This window comes from Scyliorhinus torazame, chromosome 12 (assembly GCF_047496885.1).
Source record: "Scyliorhinus torazame isolate Kashiwa2021f chromosome 12, sScyTor2.1, whole genome shotgun sequence".
NCBI classification, from domain to species: Eukaryota; Metazoa; Chordata; class Chondrichthyes; order Carcharhiniformes; family Scyliorhinidae; genus Scyliorhinus; species Scyliorhinus torazame.
The window spans coordinates 200,680,905-200,700,013 of NC_092718.1; the positions used below are offsets into that span (position 1 = coordinate 200,680,905).

The window sequence follows — 19,109 nt, forward strand, 5'->3', positions numbered from 1 at the left end:
ACCCGGGTCCTCAGCGCGTGAGGCAGCAGTGCTAACCACTGTGTCACCATGTCGCCCAAGATCAGCGGCATGTTTCTACATCACAATGTTGCCCACCAATAAATATCCCATAATTACCAGTCATGTGTGTAATTTGCTATGCCAGGTATCAGATGGACCTCGCTAAAAGGAGTTAATGGAAAGCCTCATAACTCCCTTCCAGTCCATGGTGGCAAAGTGGCTAGCACTGTGCCTGACAGCACCAGAGACCCGGGTATAATTCTGGCCTTGGGTGGCTGTGCGGAGTTTCCACGTTCTCCCTGTGTCTGTGTGGGTTTCCTCCAGGTGCTCCGGTTTCCTCCCACTGTCTAAAGATGTGGTTAGATGGAGTCATGCAGGTAGGGTGGGGGAGTGGTTCTAGGTAGGGTGCTGTTTCAGAGGGTAGGTGCAGACTCGATGGGCCAAGTGGCCTCCTTCTACACTGTAGGGATTCCATGACTTCTCACTTAATAGGAAGCATTCTTAACACAGCAGGTTCTATACATGTTGGAAGTCAGACAGAAGTGCACAATGTAAATTATAAATACAGTGAGTTATGAGAGGCAAGACAAAAGGTGAAACGTGGTTGTGTAGTGGTTTACGATGCTCATCCATAATCCAGAAATCAAGAAATCTGAAAGTTTGTATAGCTATTAGCCAATGAATTGCCAGGTTGTCATAAAAACCTGGATAATCTCAGCAGGTCTGACAGCATCTCTGGAGAGAGAATGGGGCTAACGTCTCAAGTCTGGATGACTCTTTGTCAAAGCTTTGTCAAAGAGTCATCCAGACTCGAAACGTTAGCTCCGTTCTCTCGCCACAGATGCTGTCAGACCTGCTGAGATTGTCCAGCGTTTTCTGTTTTAGTTTCAGGTTCCAGCATCCAGAGAACTGCTTCGCTAGTGCCCTTCATCCGGCCAGCGCGTGACTCTAGCGGCTGACACAAAGGCTGCGATTTTCCACCCCATTGTGGCACGGCCCACTGTGGGAGGTTTGGTGGCCCAGTCAAAGATCTATTAACTTTCGGCAGGACAGGACGATTCCAGCGACGGAGAGGGCTGGAAAATCCCACCCTATGTCCTGTAGTGTGACCTAGAAAACTACTCAGCTGAAAAAAAATCATTCAGATGACCCATCACCATTCTTTCAGGGCATAAATGCCGACATCCCAAGAACAATTTTTTAAAAAGGGTACTTGAAGAAATGCACTACAAGCATCAATGCTTTGGTACGTGTGGGTATTTAGCCAACTGCTGGAGATCACTTTAATTTCAAATAAACCGGTCTCCCTGCCTGCCGCAGCTTTCTCCTTACCTCTTGACCTAGCACTGTTCACCCTTCCACCAGCCCGCCGGTGGGAAGCAGGTGCTACTGTCGATAATGGTTTTTCAATTCTGTCAAAAACAAATTGCAGCCTGCTTTAATTTCCATTCAGTCCTTCTGATAAACTCACAATATAAAACCGGACGTGCAAAGAAATTGGGACTAAAAATGACATTGAGAAAGGTATGCAAAATACGCGCATATTCAGGCAGTGAATGAGTTTTGGCCACTTACCTCCTCATCTTGACACTGCCAATGTCAGTGTAGAGATTCAGAAGAGCCCGAATGCAAATTGACTGAGCCATTATCTCACTGAGCTGAGGGCGTTTGGAGGGGTCAAGGCTCAACATGCTCAAAATCAGTTGGCGCAGCTCAGGGCTGTACTGGTCAGATATGGGGGCAAATGTACCGCTCATGATCTTCAGCACGAGAGCTGGCAGATTCTGGAAAGACAGTCAAAAGTTGAATAGGTGTGAAAGATATCGATCCACCTTGCTGAATTTCTTTCCTTTAGTTGAACAAAAGCAGCCCAGATTCTAGCATTCAACAACAGCCTGCATTAAATAACTCTATTCAAATGTCAGAGTAACAGGCTGAAATTCTACTCTTTTCCAGGTTTATCGTCGCTCCAATAGAAAAATGCCACTGGAATAAAAATTACTCATCAACCCGTATTTCATCCTGTGTTAAGTTACAAGAACTTTATCTACATTTTCCTGGCTAGAAAATATTCTATATTTTCTTCTGATAACATACAAATCTTATAATTAGAATGTTATGGCCAACAGTAAGGTGCATTAAATATACCCACTTCCTCACAGCAGTTATCTGGTCAGCCTGATTTGTGGAAATGTTTTTCAGATCTCACCACTGGCATTACTTCGCATCCCATTTATCAGTCCTTTTAGCATATAAAAAAAATCTTTTCAGAGCCTCTACTGAAATTTTTAATGTAAAATCTTTATCGCCTCAATATGCCTTTTCAATCGCCTTGCCTTGTCAAAAGTATTTTATTGCAGCTTCTTCAAAAAAAAGTGAGTCAGAAAGCTGCATTAGCTGAAAGCACTGACCTTCTCATGCTGAACTCCATTTTCATTCTCATTATTAACAATATTTTCACAACTAGCAGAACCTCCATCATGCACACTCCTGATGCCTGGCAACCCCATTAGCCACCAATATCTTCAAAGGACAGTCTTGAATAAACGCACCACCCATTCCTTTCATTACTTGTTCAGCAAATACAGTTTCTTTTGTTTCTTGGAATGTACTTTATAAAATATTCATTTACGGGATGTGGGCTTCGCTGGCTAGGCCAGCATTTATTGTCCATCCCCAATTGCCCTTGAGAAGGTCTCAAGCTGTCTTCTTGAACCGCTGCAGTCGCCGAGGTGTAGGTACCCAGAAAGTGTGATAAGGCGGGAGTTCCAAGATTTTGACCCAGAAACAGTGGAGGAATGGCAATATATTTCCAAGTCAGGATGGGAGGAAAACTTTCAGGTTTCTGCACGGGAGGTTGCAAGACTGTCTGAAAATCTACCAAGTTAGTTCCCTCCATCACATTCATCAAAGGAGGTTGCCCTATATGAATGAATGAAATGAAATTTGCTTGTCACAAGTAGGCTTCAAATGAAGTTACTGTGAAAAGCCCTTAGTCGCCATATTCCGGCGCCTATTCGGGGAGGCTGGTATGGGAATTGAACCGTGCTGCTGGCCTGCCTTGGTCTGTTTTAAAAGCCAACGATTTAGCCCAGTGTGCTAAACCAGCCCCTAATGAAAATCGCTTATTGTCGCAAGTAGGCTTCAAGTGAAGTTACTGTGAAAAGCCCCTAGTCGCCACATTCCGGCGCCTGTTCGGGGAGGCTGGTACGGGAATTGAACCGTGCTGCTGGTCTGCTTTCAAAGCCAGTGATTTAGCCCTGTGCTAAACCAGCCCCGTATACAGTGTTACTCCAAATTATTTCCTTCTTCTCAATGTTTTAAATTATATGTATGTATCGGTTTCTCAATCTTATAATGGTTCGATTCACTGCAGAGATAATGCTTCTTTACAGAATATAACTTAGCTGCCAAACAACGTTAAGGTTTCAATCTCCATATTTGGAATGAAAATGCTCATATTACCCAATCATTTTTCCTTGCTTTTGCATTTCAGGGATGCTTAAAAATTATATACATCATAGTAAAAAACTAAATGGGAAAAGGGCAATATTACAGGTGTCATCACCTACTTAATCCATCCTCTGATTACAACCTCCAGCAGAAGGACATGGGCACCTGTAACTATTTACTTTCAAATAAACTGCTCTCTTAATCAGTTTATTTAGTCTAGGGCGGAACGGTGGTTAGCATTGCTGCCTCGCAGCTCCAAAGCCTCGCGTTCAATTCCAATCTTGGTGTCTGTGTGGAGATTGCACATTCTCCCCGCCTTTGCGTGGATTTCCTCCGGATCCTCCGATTTCTTCCCACATGTCCAAAGATGTGTAGGTTAGGCGGATGGACAATTATAAATTATCCCTTAGTGTCCAAAAGGTTAGGTGGGGTTACGAGGATAGGATGGGGGAGCGGGCCTAGGCAGGGGGCTCTTTCAGAGGGTCAGTGTAGACTCAACGGGCCAAATGGCCTTCTTCTGCACTGTAGGGACTCTACGATTCTAATCTTTTTACAAGGTTTAATCCGTGGGCAGCATGATGGCATCGCACTGCTGCCTCACTGCGCCGAGGTCTCAGGTTCGATCCCGGTTCTGGGTCACTGTCCGTGTGGAGTTCGCACATTCTCCCCGTGTTTGCGTGGGTTTCATCCCCACAACCCAAAGATGTGCAGGGTAGGTGGATTGGCCACGCTAAATTGCCCCTTAATTGGAAAAAATGAATTGGGAACTCTAATTTTAAAAACAAGGTTTAATTCTACATTACATTCTAAATACACTCTGCAAAAGCAATCATCTCATGATTTGGAGGTCATCAAATTAATATGTGCATTCTGACGAATCAATCTTTGTTGTCGTGCACTAAATCAGACATTTCAGGTGATATTTGGTCAGGTGCCTTCAGTAATGCAGCACCATATGGAACAAAACCTGTTCTATTCAGCAGCAAAATATAGAGTACAGGCCACAAATTTGGATGGTCGCCTAATTCTGCAGTGGAATTATATAGTGAAATTCAACCCTGCTTATTAAAAGAGTTGCACGGTGATTAGCACTGTTGCTTCACAGCACCAGGGACCAGGGTTTGATTCCCGGTTTGGGTCACTGTGTGGAGTCTGCATGTTGATTTGAATTACTATTTTTTAAATCTCACTTAAATAATTATTTTGGGTGGGTTTAAATTACTATTTTTAAATTGATTTAAATAACTTTAAAATTTTAATTAAATAACTTTTTAAATTTCAATTAAATAACTATTTAATTTGTTGTCAGAGCAAGCAAGATAAATACTCAGGGATAAAGCTAATTAAATAGTATACAGGAAATTGGATCTAATTCGACACAAAAACATCTTTCTAAAGTTTAATTTCAAAAGTTTAATTTAAAGGAATAAATCATGGCAGGACAGCTCCAAGGCGTGGTCTGCTCCTCTTGCTCCATGTGTCAGGCTGGGGACAGTTCCAGTCCCCGGGGTCAGCGTGTCTCCAGTTACAGCTCCTGAAAGCTCAAGTTTCAGAGCTGGAGTGGCGGCTGGAGACACTGTGGAGCATCCATGAGTCGGAGAGCATCGTGGATAGCACGTATAGAGTTGGTCACACCGCAGGCTCAGACAACGCAGGCAGGAAGGGAATGGGTGGCCATCAGACAGAGCAAGAGAGTGAGGCAGGTAGTGCAGGAATCTCCTGACCAAAATGGGAGGGGTGGACCCTTGGAGATTTGCAAGGCCGGGGACTAGGGAATTTTCATTCTTCTCACATGTACATAAGGCTTATTCTCGAATCGACCTTTTTCATTTTGAGTAGGGCGCTGATAGCTGGAGTAGAGTATACCGAGTATTCGGCAATAGCCGTTTCGGACCACGCCCCACATTGGGTGGACTTGGAGATGGGGGAGGAGAGGGACTAGCGCCCGCTGTGGCGCTTGGCGGTGGGACTGTTGGCGGATGAGGAGGTGAGCGAGCAGGTCCGAGGAAGTATAGAGAGGTACTTGGAGACCAACGACAACGGGGAAGTCCGAGTGGGGATGGTATGGGAGGCACTGAAGGCGGTGGTGAGGGGAGAGCTGATCTCCATTAGGGCCCACAAGGAGCGGAGGGAGCGGGGGGAGAGGGAGAGACTGGTGGGGGAGATGGTGAGGGTAGACAGGAGGTATGCGGAAGAGCCTGAGGAAGGATTGTTGAGGAAGAGGCTCAGCCTCCAGGCCGAATTCGACCTGGTAACCACCAGGAAAGCGGAGGTGCAGTCTACGAGTATGGGGAAAAGGCAAGCCGGATGATGGCGCATCAGCTAGGGAGATTGGGGGAGTTAAGGACAGGGGAGCGAGCGTGATGCGGAGTGGGGTGGGGTTGGCATCAATGGGGTCTTCAGGGACTTCTACGAGGAATAGTACCGATCCGAGCCCCCATGGGAGGAGGGAGGGATGGGCCGTTTCCTGGACCAATTGAGGTTTCCAAAGGTGGAAGAGGGACTGGTGGCGGGACTGGGGGCCCCGATTGGGCTGGAGGAGCTGATCAAAGGGATAGGAAGCATGCAGGCGGGGAAGGCACCGGGGCCGGACGGTTTCCCAGTCGAGTTCTATAAAAAATATATGGACCTGTTGGGCCCGCTGTTAGTTAGGACCTTTAATGAGGCAAGGGAGGGGAGGGGCTGTACCCCCGATGTTGTCCCGGGCACTGATCTCCTTGATCCTGAAGCGGGACAAGGATCCCCTGCAATGTGGGTCTTACAGACCGATTTCCTTGCTAAATGTAGATGCCAAAGTGCTGGCGAAGGTCTTAGCCACGAGGATTGAGGATTGTGTGCCGCAGATCATCCATGAAGACCAGATGGGGTTTGTGAAGGGGAGACAGTTGAACGCGAATGTGCGGAGGCTTTTGAACGTTATCATGATGCTGGCGAGTGAGGGGGAGGCAGAGATAGTGGTGGCGATGGACGCTGAGACAGCCTTCGATAGGGTAGAGTGGGGGTACCTGTGGGAGGTGCTGAAGAGGTTTGGGTTTGGTGAGGGGTTTGTCAGGTGGGTTAGGCTGTTGTATGAGGTCCCGATGGCGAGTGTGGCCACAAATAGGAGGAGGTCCGAGTACTTTCGGTTGCACCGAGGGACGAGACAGGGGTGTCCCCTGTCCCCCCTGCTCTTCGCATTGGCGATTGAACCCCTGGCTATGGCACTGAGAGAGTCGAGGAACTGGAGGGGGTTGATGCGGGGTGGGGAGGAGCATAGGGGGTCGCTTTATGCGGACATGACGGTGCTCCCAAGGTTTTTGTTCCTGTTCCAGTGCCTCCCCGTGTTTATCCCGAAGGCTTTTCTCAGGCGGGTTAACAGGAGTATAATGGGGTTTATGTGGGCGCGAGGGACTCCGAGGGTGAGAAGTGGAGTAGAGATATGGGGGGGGGCTGGCGCTACCCAACCTCTGTGGGTACTACTGGGCCGCCAATGCGACGATAGTGCGCAAATGGGTGATGGAGGGGGAGGGGGCTGCATGGAAGAGGCTGGAGATGGCGTCCTGTGTGGGTACGAGTTTGGGGGCGCTGGCAACGGCGCCGCTGCCGCTCCCTCCAAGGAGGTATACCACAAGCCCAGTGGTGGTGGCGGCCCTCAAAATTTGGGGCAGTGGAGGCGGCATAGGGGGGAAGTTGGGGCCTCGGCGTGGACCCCATTACGGGGGAACCACCGGTTCGCCCCAGGAAGAACAGGTGGAGGGTTTTCGGGGTGGCACAGGGCAGGGATACGAAAGCTGGGGGACCTGTTTGTGGACGGGAAGTTTGCGAGCTTGGGTGAGCTGGAGGAGAAGTATGGGCTCCCCCCGGGGAACACCTTCAGGTACTTACAGGTAAGGGCGTTTGCCAGACGGCAGGTGGTGGAATTCCCGCGGCTACTGCCACACACAGTACAGGACAGTGTACTCTCGGGGAGGTGGGTAGGAGTGGGGAAGATCTCGGAAACGTACCAGGTGATGCAGGAGGAGGAGGAGGCCTCGGTGGTGGAGTTGAAAGGTAAGTGGGAGGAGGAGTTGGGAGAGGAGATCGAAGAGGGGACGTGGGCAGATGCCCTAGGGAGGGTGAACTCTTCCTCTTCGTGTGCGAGGCTCAGCCTCATACAGTTTAAGGTGCTGCACAGGGCACACCTGACCGGGACAAGGATGAGCCGGTTCTTGGGGGGTGAGGACAAGTGTGTTAGGTGCTCAGGGAGCCCAGCAAATCACACCCATATGTTCTGGGCATGCCCAGTGCTGGAGGAATTTTGGAAGGGCGTAGCGAGGACAGTGTCGAGGGTGGTAGGATCCAGGGTCAAACCGGGCTGGGGGCTCGCAATATTTGGGGTGGCAGAGGAGCCGTGAGTGCAGGAGGCGAATGAGGCCGGAATTCTGGCCTTTGCGTCCCTGGTAGCCCGGCGAAGGATTCTCCTTCAGTGGAAAGATGCGAGGCCCCCCAAGCGTGGAATCCTGGATCAGCGATATGGCAGGGTTCATTAAATTGGAGAGGGTGAAATTCTCTTGAGAGGGTCGGTACAAGGGCTCTTTAGGCGGCGGCAACCGTTCTTAGACTTTCTGGCAGAACGATAGACATTGGCCAACGACAGCAGTAGCTCGGGGGGGGGGGTTACTTTATTTTTGTTTATGTTATTTACGCTGGAGGGTCTGAGGGGGTGTATACACCTGTTGTGTTAAGTTGGGGTGTTAATGTTAATTAATTATTTATGTACAGGGTGGGGGAGAAGGAGTTTGGGGGGTTGCTTTTTTAGATTGTGTTTTGTACTTAACCCTGTTGGGTTCTTTTTTCTTTCTCATTTTGTTATTGATATTTTATGAAAACCTTTAATTTAAATTTTTTTTTAAAAAAAGAAGGAATCTCCTGACCATTCCGCTGCAGAACAGATATACCGCTTTGGATACTGATGAGGGGAATGGCCTCTCAGGGGAAAACAGCAACAGCCAAACTCATGGCACCGCGGTTGGTTCTGCTGCAGAGGGGAGGGGGTGATAAGTGTGACAGTGCAATAGTTATAGGGGATTCAATTGTAAGGGGAATAGACTGGCGTTTCTGTGGCCGCAAACGAGACTCCAGGATGGTATGTTGCCTCCCTGGTGCTATGGTCAAGGATGTCTCAGAGTGGGTACAGGACATTCTGGAGGGGGAGGGTGAACAGCCAGTGGTCGTGGTACACATCAGTACAAACGACATAGGTAAAAAAAAAAGGATGAGGTCCTAAAAGCAGAATACAGGGAGCTAGGAAGGAAGTTAAGAAATCAGACCTCGAAGGTAGTGATCTCAGGATTACTACCGGTGCCACGTGCTAGTCAGAGTAGAAATGACAGGATATATAGGATGAATACGTGGCTGAAGGGATGGTGTCAGGGGGAGAGTTTCAGATTCCTGGGGCATTGGGACCGGTTCTGGGGGAGGTGGGACATGTACAAACTGGACAGATTACACTTGGGAAGGACTGGAACTGATGTCCTAGGGGGGGCTATTTGCTAGAGCGGTTGGGGAGTGTTTAAACTAATGTGGCAGGCGGGTGGGAACCGATGCAGGAAGTCGGAAGGTAGTAAAACAGGGACAGAAACAAAAAGGCAGCAAGAGGGAAAGTGGAAGGCAGCGAAGCCATAGTCAAAAATCAAAAAGGGCGACAGCCGTTGGCTCAGGACTTCGGGGGATTGGAGGAGACTGGTGCACGGAGGGGAGGAGCACCGGGTCTCCCTCTACGCGGATGACCTGCTGTTGTATATTTCGGACCCGTTAGAGGGGATGGGGGAGGTCATGCGGATCCTGGGGGACTTCGGGAGGTTCTCGGGGTATAAGTTGAACGTGGGGAAGAGTGGTCCACGGTAGGGGCCAGGAGGAGAGACTGAGGGAGCTCCCGCTCAGGATAGTGGAGAGGAGCTTTCAGTACTTGGGGATACAAGTGGCCAGGAACTGGGATGCCCTGCACAGGCTCAACTTAACCCGGCTAGTGGAGCAGATGGAGGGAGAGTTTAAAAGGTGGGATATGCTCCCACTTTCCTTGGCAGGACGGGTACAGACTGTGAAGATGACGGTTCTCCCCAGGTTCCTCTTTGTGTTTCAGTACCTCCCCATTTTCATCCCCAAGTCCTTTTTCAAACGGGTAGAGGCGGCGTCGTGTAGAAGCACCAGTCTAGGTGTACTTGTTAAGGCTCTGCTGCCGTTCTTGCCGGCGCGATACACCACTAGTCCGGTGGTGACGGCGGCACTGAGGATCTGGGGGCAGTGGAGGAGACACAGGGGAGAGGAGGGGGTCTCGGTGTGGACCCCGATACGGAATAACCACAGATTTGCTCCGGGTAGGTTGGATGGGGGATACCAAGGCTGGTATAGGGCAGGTATTAGGAGGATGGGGGACCTGTTTATAGACGGGACTTTCCCTAGCATGCAGGCACTGGAGGAGAGGTTCGGCCTATCCCCGGGGAATGTGTTCAGGTACCTCCAGGTTCGGGACTTTCTTAGAAAGTGGGGACATTTCCGCTGCTGCTCCCGCGTAGGATCCAGGATAGGGTGGTGTCTGGCGTCTGGATAGGGGAGGGGAAGGTGTCGGACATATATCAGGAGCTGCAGGGGGTGGAGGAAGCCTCAGTGGAGGAGTTGAAGGGCAAGTGGGAGGAGGAGCTGGGTGAGGAGCTGGATGAGGGCTTGTGGGCCGACGCCCTGGGCAGGGTGATCACTCATCATGTGCCAGGCTCAGTTTAATTCAGTTTAAGGTGGTGCATCGGGCGCATATAACGGCGGCAAGAATGAGTAAGTTTTTTGGGGTGGAGGACAGGTGCCCGAGATGTGCAGGGAGTCCGGCGAACCATGCCCACATGTTCTGGGCATGCCCGGCGCTTAAAGAATTCTGGCAGGGGTTTGCGAGGGTGATGTCTAGGATTTTGGACACTCAGGTGACGGCAAGTCCAACAGTAGTGATATTTGGGGTGTCGGAGAATCCGGGAGTGCAGGAAGCGAAACAGGCCGAGGTACTGGCCTTTGCCTCCCTGGTAGCCCGGAGACAGATTCTGTTAATGTGGAGGGACTCAAAACCCCCGGGTGTGGAGACCTGGGTTAGCGATATGGCGCGGTTCCTCAGCCTGGAGCGAATAAAGTTCGCCTTGAGGGTTCTTGATGGGGTTCTCCCGGCGGTGGCAACCTTTCCTTGACTTTCTAGGGAAGCAGTAAGTGTCAGCAGCAGCAGCATCCTGGGGGGGGGGGGGGTTCAGGTGGGGGTACTGTTGATACAATGCGAGTTGGGCGTGGAGACAAAACCCACCTTGTTCTGTTTAAAAAAAAAAGGGAAAAACTTTTCTGTTGTGTAAGTAGTTTCACTGTAAGCTTTGGGATATGTTGATTGTTATTTTTTATTATCTGTATTTCTATTTTTGTTATGTAAAAACACTCTTTGGAAAAACTTTAATAAAATATTTATTTTTTTAGAAAGGGCAACAGTATAAGGTACAGTGACTGAGGGGAACTCGGTGAATAGGCCCAGTAATACTAAAAGGAATAAAACGGGAAGTAAAAACATAAATGGAAAGCGACGCGGCAGGTTGTTACATGAAGATATGGGTTCAACGACAAGGAAAATTAGGAGAAAGGTTAAGAGGAAAAATAACTTAGGAGAGGTTACTGATCAAGGTGTTAAGATTTAAAACAGAGGTATAAAAGCCAACATGCGTGTGCTTTACCTGAATGCTCGTAGTATTCGGAATAAGGTAAATGAGTTGATGGCGCAAATCAGCGTGAATGACTATGATTTAGTGGCCATTACTGAAACATGGTTAAAGGATGGTCACGACTGGGAGTTAAATATCCAAGGGTATCAAACTTTTCGGAAGGACAGAGTGGATGGTAAGGGAGGTTGTGTACCTCTTGTTATTTAAGGATGACATCCGAGCAATAGTAAGGGATGACATTGGTGCTATGGAGGATAAGGTTGAATCCATTTGGGTGGAAATCAGGAATAGTAAGGCGAAAAAGTTACTGATAGGAGTAGTCTATAGGCCACCAAATAGTAACATTATGGTGGGGCAGGCAATAAACAAAGAAATAACTGATGCATGTAGAAATGGTACAGCAGTTATCATGGGGGATTTTAATCTACATGTCGTTTGGTTTAACCAGGTCGGTCAAGGCAGCCTTGAGGAGGAGTTTGTAGAATGTATCCGCGATAGTTTCCTAGAACAGTATGTAATGGAACCTACGAGGGAACAAGTGGTCCTAGATCTGGTCCTGTATAATGAGACAGGATTGATTAATGATCTCAAAGTTAGGGATCCTCTCGGAAGGAACGATCACAATATGGTGGAATTTAAAATACAGATGGAGGGTGAGAAGGTAAAATTAAACACTAGTGTTTTATGCTTAAACAAAGGAGATTACAATGGGATGAGAGAAGAGCTAGCTAAGGTAGACTGCGAGCAAAGACTTTATAGTGGAACAGTTGAGGAACAGTGGAGAACCTTCCAAGTGATTTTTCAGTGCTCAGCAAAGGTTTATACCAACAAAAGGAAGGACAGTAGAAAGAGGGAAAATCGACCGTGGATATCTAAAGAAATAAGGGAGAGTATCAAATTGAAGGAAAAAGCATACAAAGTGGCAAAGATTAGTGGGAGACGAGAGAACTGGGAAATCTTTAGGGGGCAACAGAAAGCTACCATAAAAGCTATAAAGAGTAAGATAGATTATGAGAGTAAACTTGCTCAGAATAAAAACAGATAGTAAAAGTTTCTACAAATATATAAAACAAAAAAGAGTGGCTAAGGTAAATATTGGTCCTTTAGAGGATGAGAAGGGAGATTTAGTAATGGGAGATGAGGAAATGGCTAAGGAACTGAACAGGTTTTTTGGGTCGGTCTTCACAGTGGAAGACACAAATAACATGCCAGTGACTGATGGAAATGAGGCTATGACAGTGAGGACCTTGAGATGATTGTTAACACTAAAGAGGTAGTGATGGGCAAGCTAATGGGGCTAAAGGTAGACAAATGAAATGGAAATGAAATGAAAATTGCTTATTGTCACAAGTAGGCTTCAAACAAAGTTACTGTGAAAAGCCCCTAGTCACCACATTCCAGCGCCTGTTCGGGGTGGCTGGTACGGGAAGTCTCCTGGTCCTGATGGAATGCAAGCCAGAGTGCTAAAAGAGACGGCAAGGGAAATTGCAAATGCACTAGTTATAATTTACCCAAATTCACTAGACTCTGGGGTGGTCCCGGCGGATTGAAAATTAGAAAACGTGACACCACTGTTTAAAAAAGGAGGTAGGCAGAAAGCGGGTAATTATAGGCCAGTCAGCTTAACTTCGGTAGTAGGGAAGATGCTGGAATCTATCATCAAGGAGGAAATAGCGAGGCATCTGGATGGAAATTGTCCCATTGGGCAGAGGCAGCATGGGTTCATTAAGAGCAGGTCGTGCCTAACTAATTTAGTGGAATTTTTTGAGTACATTACCAGTGCAGTAGATAATGGGGAGCCAATGGATGTGGTATATCTGGATTTCCAGAAAGCTTTTGACAAGTTGCCACATAAAAGTTTGCTGCATAAGATAAAGATGCATGGCATTAAGGCTAAAGTAGTAGCATGGATAGAGGATTGGTTAATTAATAGAAAGCAAAGAGTGGGATTAATGGGTGTTTCTCTGGTTGGCAATCCGTAGCTAGTGGTGTCCCTCAGGGATCAGTATTGGGCCCACAATTGTTCACAATTTACATAGATGATTTGGAGTTGGGGACCAAGTGCAATGTGTCCAAGTTTGCAGACGACACTAAGATAAGTGGTAAAGCAAAAAGTGCAGAAGTCTGCATAGGGATTTGGATAGGTTAAGTGAATGGGCTAGGGTCTGGCAGATGGAATACAATGTTGACAAATGTGAGGTTATCCATTTTGGTAGGAATAACAGCAAAAGGGATTATTATTTAAATGATAAAATATTAAAACATGCTGCTGTGCAGAGAGACCTGGGTGTGCTGGTGCATGAGTCGCAAAAAGTTGGTTTGCAGGTGCAACAGGTGATTATGAAGGCAAATGGAGTTTTGTCCTTCATTGCTAGAGGGATGGAGTTTAAGACTAGGGAGGTTATGCTGCAATTGTATACGGTGTTAATGAGGCTACACCTGGAGTATTGTGTTCAGTTTTGGTCTCCTTACCTGAGAAAGGATGTACTGGCGCTGGAGGGTGTGCAGAGGAGATTCACGAGGTTAATCCCAGAGCTGAAGAGGTTGGATTACGAGGAGTGGTTGAGTAGACTGGGACTGTACTCGTTGGAATTTAGAAGGATGCAGGGGGATCTTATAGAAACATATAAAATTATGAAGGGAATAGATAGGATAGATGCGGGCAGGTTGTTTCCACTGGCGGGTGAAACCAGAACTAGGGGGCATAGCTTCAAAATAAGGGGAAGTAGATTTAGAACTGAGGTTAGGAGGAACTTCTTCACCCAAAGGGTTATGAATCTATGGAATTCCTTGCCCAGTGAAGCAGTTGAGGCTCCTTCATTAAATGTTTTTAAGATAACGATAGATAGTATTTTGAAGAATAAAGGGATTAAAGGTTATGGTGTTCGGGCCAAAAGTGGAGCTGAGTCCACAAAAGATCAGCCATGATCTCATTGAATGGCGGAGCAGGCTCGAGGGGCCAGATGGCCTACTCCTGCTCCTAGTTCTTGTGTTCTTATGTCCTTGTGTTCTTATGTCCTCCCCGTGTCTGCGTGGGTTTCCTCCGGTTGCTCCAGTTTCTTCCCACAAGTCCCGAAAAAAGTGCTTGTTAGGTGAATTGAACATTCTGAATTCTCCCTCAGTGTACCGGAACAGTGGCGACTAGGGGATTGTCACTGTCACTTCACCGCAGTGTTAATATAAGCTTACTTGTGACACTAATAAAAGATTAAAGATTAAAAGCTTTGCTTACAGCAGCTTCAAATGCCCTCTTCAAACTGGCCAGCTCATACAGGACACATCCCAGTGCCCAGATATCACTCTTTTGGTTATATGGCTTTCCTTCACACAGTTCTGGAGAGATGTAGCATGGGGTTCCCACCACCTGTAAAATAAAAGAAAACTGCCTTCATCCAAGTTAAATCAAACAGGCCATAGGAAAACAGGTCGGAACAGAAAATCAAATTAATGAGACCAACTCAATTTGATTTGGGAACCATAATGACAATTCAAAGCAATGGCTTGCACCCCTTACGATGCTAAATTTGTTTTCATGGCCCCAAAGTGGAATTGCACACCTGGAGCCTGATGACTGCCACTAGACTCCCAAAACCTCAACCAAATAAAACAATATAAAGGAAACTTAACAAAAGCGAGCAGTCATTTTGGGTACCAACAAAGGTCCTTAGGAGTCAGATCACGAGCTATTGTTTCATGTAAGCCAGTAGTAACAGTATCCAAAATAAAGAGCAGACAAGAATTACTTTATTTGACATTCCACTGTACTCCCTGGAGACTTTTTCCCATGCAGGGTTGGTCTGGCGCCTTGGCCTCCTCCTTCCAACCTCTGGGTATAGAACACCCCTCCTGGCGTACACTGCATTGAGCAGAACTTCAAAGGGTGCGTCACTGAATCTGGGGGCCAGAACACGCTGGGATTGACATGCCATCTCCTCCTTTAAATGGTGGGTAAGCTGATTTCTGAGCACCTTTTAAACATAGGGCCTGGATTTGACAGCAGGGCACGCACCATCTAGCCTGCCTCGTTGCGTGAAATGTTGGGAAATTCCTGAATGCATAATTAATTAGGCTAGTGTCGCACAATAGGACACAAATTCCTACTGCAAGTTCTCAGCGGCGGGAGCACTCCCAGTCCTACCCCCACCACAGAATTTATTCCCGGATTGGAAAATTCCCGCCGTTCTGTAAAATAGCTCAGTTAGTGGCAGCAGCCATACCACAACAATGCAAACCAAACACAAAAAGCAGCAAACGCCTCACTTAACTGACTGCCAAATGAGAGAAAATATATTTGAGATAATCAGAAGGGTAGTGATGGTTAGAAGAAAATACTTTGCAGAGAATGTACAAAACATAGAATGCTTCAACAATTTGCGCAGAAAAAAGTCCTTTTTTGTTTAAAATGGTATTTCACGAGTTACTTGAAGATCTTACATTTTAAAAAAAATATATTTTATTGAAATTTTTTTCCCTGAGCAACATTTTTCCCGCTTACAAAACAAGCGAAACGATAACAGTAACAAAACAGAAATTTTTAAACTTTTTAACAATAATAATAGTAGTAATAATATACAAGTAACAAAACCTCGTACTCTATTGACCTATACTCAACTGCCTCCCCCCCCCCCCGCCCCCCCCCCCCTCCCCCCTGGGTTGCTGCTGCTGGTCATCCGTCTTCCCTCTAACGTTCCCCTAGGTAGTCAAGAAATGGCTGCCACCGCCTGGTGAACCCTTGAGCCGATCCTCTCAGGGCAAACTTTATCTGCTCCAGTTTAATAAACCCCGCCATATCGTTTACCCAGGCCTCCAGTCCGGGGGGTTTCGCCTCCTTCCACATGAGTAGGATCCTGCGCCGGGCTACGAGGGACGCAAAGGCCACGACATCGGCCTCTTTCGCCTCCTGCACTCCCGGCTCTTCCGCAACTCCAAATAGAGCTAACCCCCAGCCTGGTTTGACCCGGGCCTTCACCACCTGCGAAATCACTCCCGTCACTCCCTTCCAATACCCTTCCAGTGCCGGGCACGCCCAAAACATATGTGCGTGGTTTGCCGGGCTCCCGCCACACCTCCCAAATTTGTCCTCCACTCCAAAGAACCTGCTCAATCTTGCCCCCATTATGTGTGCTCTATGTAGCACTTTAAATTGAATCAGGCTAAGCCTGGCGCATGAGGAAGAGGAATTTACCCTGCTTAGGGCATCAGCCCACATACCCTCCTCTATCTCCTCCCCTAATTCTTCTTCCCACTTTCTTTTTAGTTCGCCCACCGACTCCTCCCCCTCTTCACTCATCTCTCTATAAATCTCTGACACCTTGCCCTCTCCGACCCACACCCCTGAAAGCACCCTGTCCTGTATCCCCTGTGTCGGGAGCCGCGGAAATTCCCTCACCTGTTGTCGAGTAAACGCCCTCACCTGCATATATCTCAAGAAATTCCCCCGGGGTAACTTATACTTTTCCTCCAGTGCTCCCAAGCTCGCAAAAGTCCCATCTATGAATAAATCTCCCACCTTCCTAATTCCCAACTGGTACCAGCTCTGAAATCCTCCATCCATTCTTCCTGGGGCGAACCTATGGTTGTTCCTGATAGGGGACCCCACCAGGGCTCCCCGCACCCCTCTCTGTCGCCTCCACTGTCCCCATATGTTCAGTGTTGCCGCCACCACCGGGTTCGTGGTGTACTTTTTCGGTGAGAACGGTAGCTGCGCCGTCACCAGCGCCTCTAGACTCGTCCCTTTACAGGACCTTCTCTCCAGCCTTTTCCACGCCGCTCCCTCACCCTCCATCATCCATCTACGTATCATTGCCACATTGGCGGCCCAATAATAATCTCCCAAATTCGGTAGTGCCAGTCCTCTTCTGTCCCTACTGCGCTGCAGGAACCCCCTCCTTACTCTCGGAACTTTCCCTGCCCACATAAAGCTCGTAATGCTCCTATCTATTTTATTAAAAAAGGTCCTGGTGATTAAAATAGGGAGACATTGAAATACAAATAAGAACCTCGGGAGGACCATCATCTTAATTGCCTGCACCCTGCCCGCCAGCGATAAAGGCTGCATGTCCCACCTCTTAAAGTCCTCCTCCATTTGTTCTACCAGCCGTGTCAGATTAAGTCTGTGCAAGGTTCCCCAGCTCCTAGCGATCTGAATCCCCAAGTATCGGAAGTTTCTTTCCACTTTCCTTAGCGGTAAGCCTTCTATCTCTCTACTCTGGTCCCCTGGATGTATCACATATAATTCACTCTTCCCCATGTTTAACCTATACCCCGAAAATTCCCCAAACCTCCTCAAGATTCGCATAACCTCTATCATTCCCCCCCCCGCTGGGTCCGACACGTATAGCAATAGGTCATCCGCGTATAACGAGACTCGGTGTTCTTCTCCCCCTCTAGTCACCCCTCTCCATTTCCCGGAGTCTCTCAGCGCCATGGCCAGAGGTTCAATTGCCAGCGCAAACAACAATGGAGACAGCGGGCATCCCTGTCTTGTTCCCCTATATAATCGGAAATACTCCGATCTATGTCGACCTGTAACTACGCTTGCCGTTGGTGCCCCATAAAGTAGTCTAACCCAGCGAATAAATCCGTTCCCAAACCCAAGCCTCCTTAACACTTCCCATAAATACTCCCACTCCACCCTATCAAATGCCTTCTCTGCGTCCATTGCCGCCACTATCTCTGCCTCCCCCTCCACTGAGGGCATCATTATCACCCCTAATAGCCGTCGCACGTTAACATTCAATTGTCTCCCTTTTACGAACCCTGTCTGGTCTTCGTGCACCACCCCTGGGACACAGTCCTCTATCCTCGATGCCAGCACCTTTGCTAGCAGTTTGGCGTCCACGTTCAATAGTGAAATAGGTCTATAGGACCCACACTGCATCGGATCTTTGTCCCTCTTCAAAATTAGCGATATCGTCGCCTCCGACATTGTTGGGGGTAGTGTTCCCCCCTTCCCTGGCCTCATTGAACGTCCTTGCCAACAACGGGGCCAACAAGTCCACATATTTTCTGTAGAATTCCACCGGGAACCCGTCTGGCCCCGGGGCCTTCCCTGCTTGCATGCTTCCCAGTCCCTTAATAACCTCGTCCACCTCAATCGGCGCCCCCAGGCCTGCCACCGCCTGCTCCTCCACTTTCGGGAACCTCAACTGGTCCAGGAACTGCTGCATCCCCTCCTCTCCCTCTGGGGGCTGAGACCTATACAGTTCTTCGTAAAAGGTCTTAAACACCTCATTTATCTTTCCTGCCCTTCGCACGGTGTCTCCCCTTTCATCCCTAATTCCTCCTATCTCCCTCGCTGCTGCCCTCTTTCGCAGTTGGTGCGCCAACAGGCGACTAGCCTTTTCCCCATATTCATACCTCCTCCCTGCCTTCCTCCACAGTACCTCCGCCTTTCTGGTGGTCAGAAGGTCAAACTCGGTCTGGAGTCGTCTCCTCTCCCTGTACAGCTCCTCCTCCGGGGTCTCTGCAAATTCCCTGTCCACCCTTAAAATCTCCCCCAGTAATCTATCCCTTTCCTTGACCTCTGTTTTCCTTTTGTGGGCCCCAATAGAAATCAGCTCTCTCCTCTGACCACCGCTTTTAGTGCTTCCCAGACCACTCCCACAGGGACCTCGCCGTCGTCATTTACCTCCAGGTATCTCTCAATACACCCCCGCACTCTTGCACACACTCCCTCATCCGCCATCAGTCCCACATCTAATTGCCAGAGTGTTCTCTGCTCCCTGTCCTCTCCTACTTCCAGGTCCACCCAATGTGGGGCATGATCCGAAACCGCTATGGCTGAGTATTCAGCTTCTTCCACCCTAGAGATCAACCACCTTCCTAGAACAAAAAAATCTATCCGGGAGTACACTTTATGGACGTGGGAGAAGAAGGAATACTCCCTAGCCCTGGGTCTAAGAAATCGCCATGGATCCACTCCCCCCATTTGGTCCATAAACCCCTTAATAACCTTGG

The 19,109-nt window shown here is 48.2% G+C and overlaps 1 protein-coding gene across 7 annotated transcripts in view; it reads right to left on the reverse strand.

Moving 5' to 3' along the window:
• Nucleotides 1–19,109, reverse strand: part of nek8 (NIMA-related kinase 8) — a 110,134-nt gene that overhangs the window by 64,442 nt on the left and 26,583 nt on the right. For all 7 annotated transcript variants that reach the window (XM_072469659.1, XM_072469653.1, XM_072469652.1 and 4 more), the window contains 3 exons: nt 14,383–14,514; nt 1,576–1,784; nt 1,333–1,412 (listed from right to left, as the gene is read on the reverse strand). In XM_072469659.1, the coding sequence (XP_072325760.1) occupies nt 1,333–1,412; nt 1,576–1,784; nt 14,383–14,514 (421 nt within the window). The remainder of the gene's footprint in view (nt 1–1,332; nt 1,413–1,575; nt 1,785–14,382; nt 14,515–19,109) is intronic.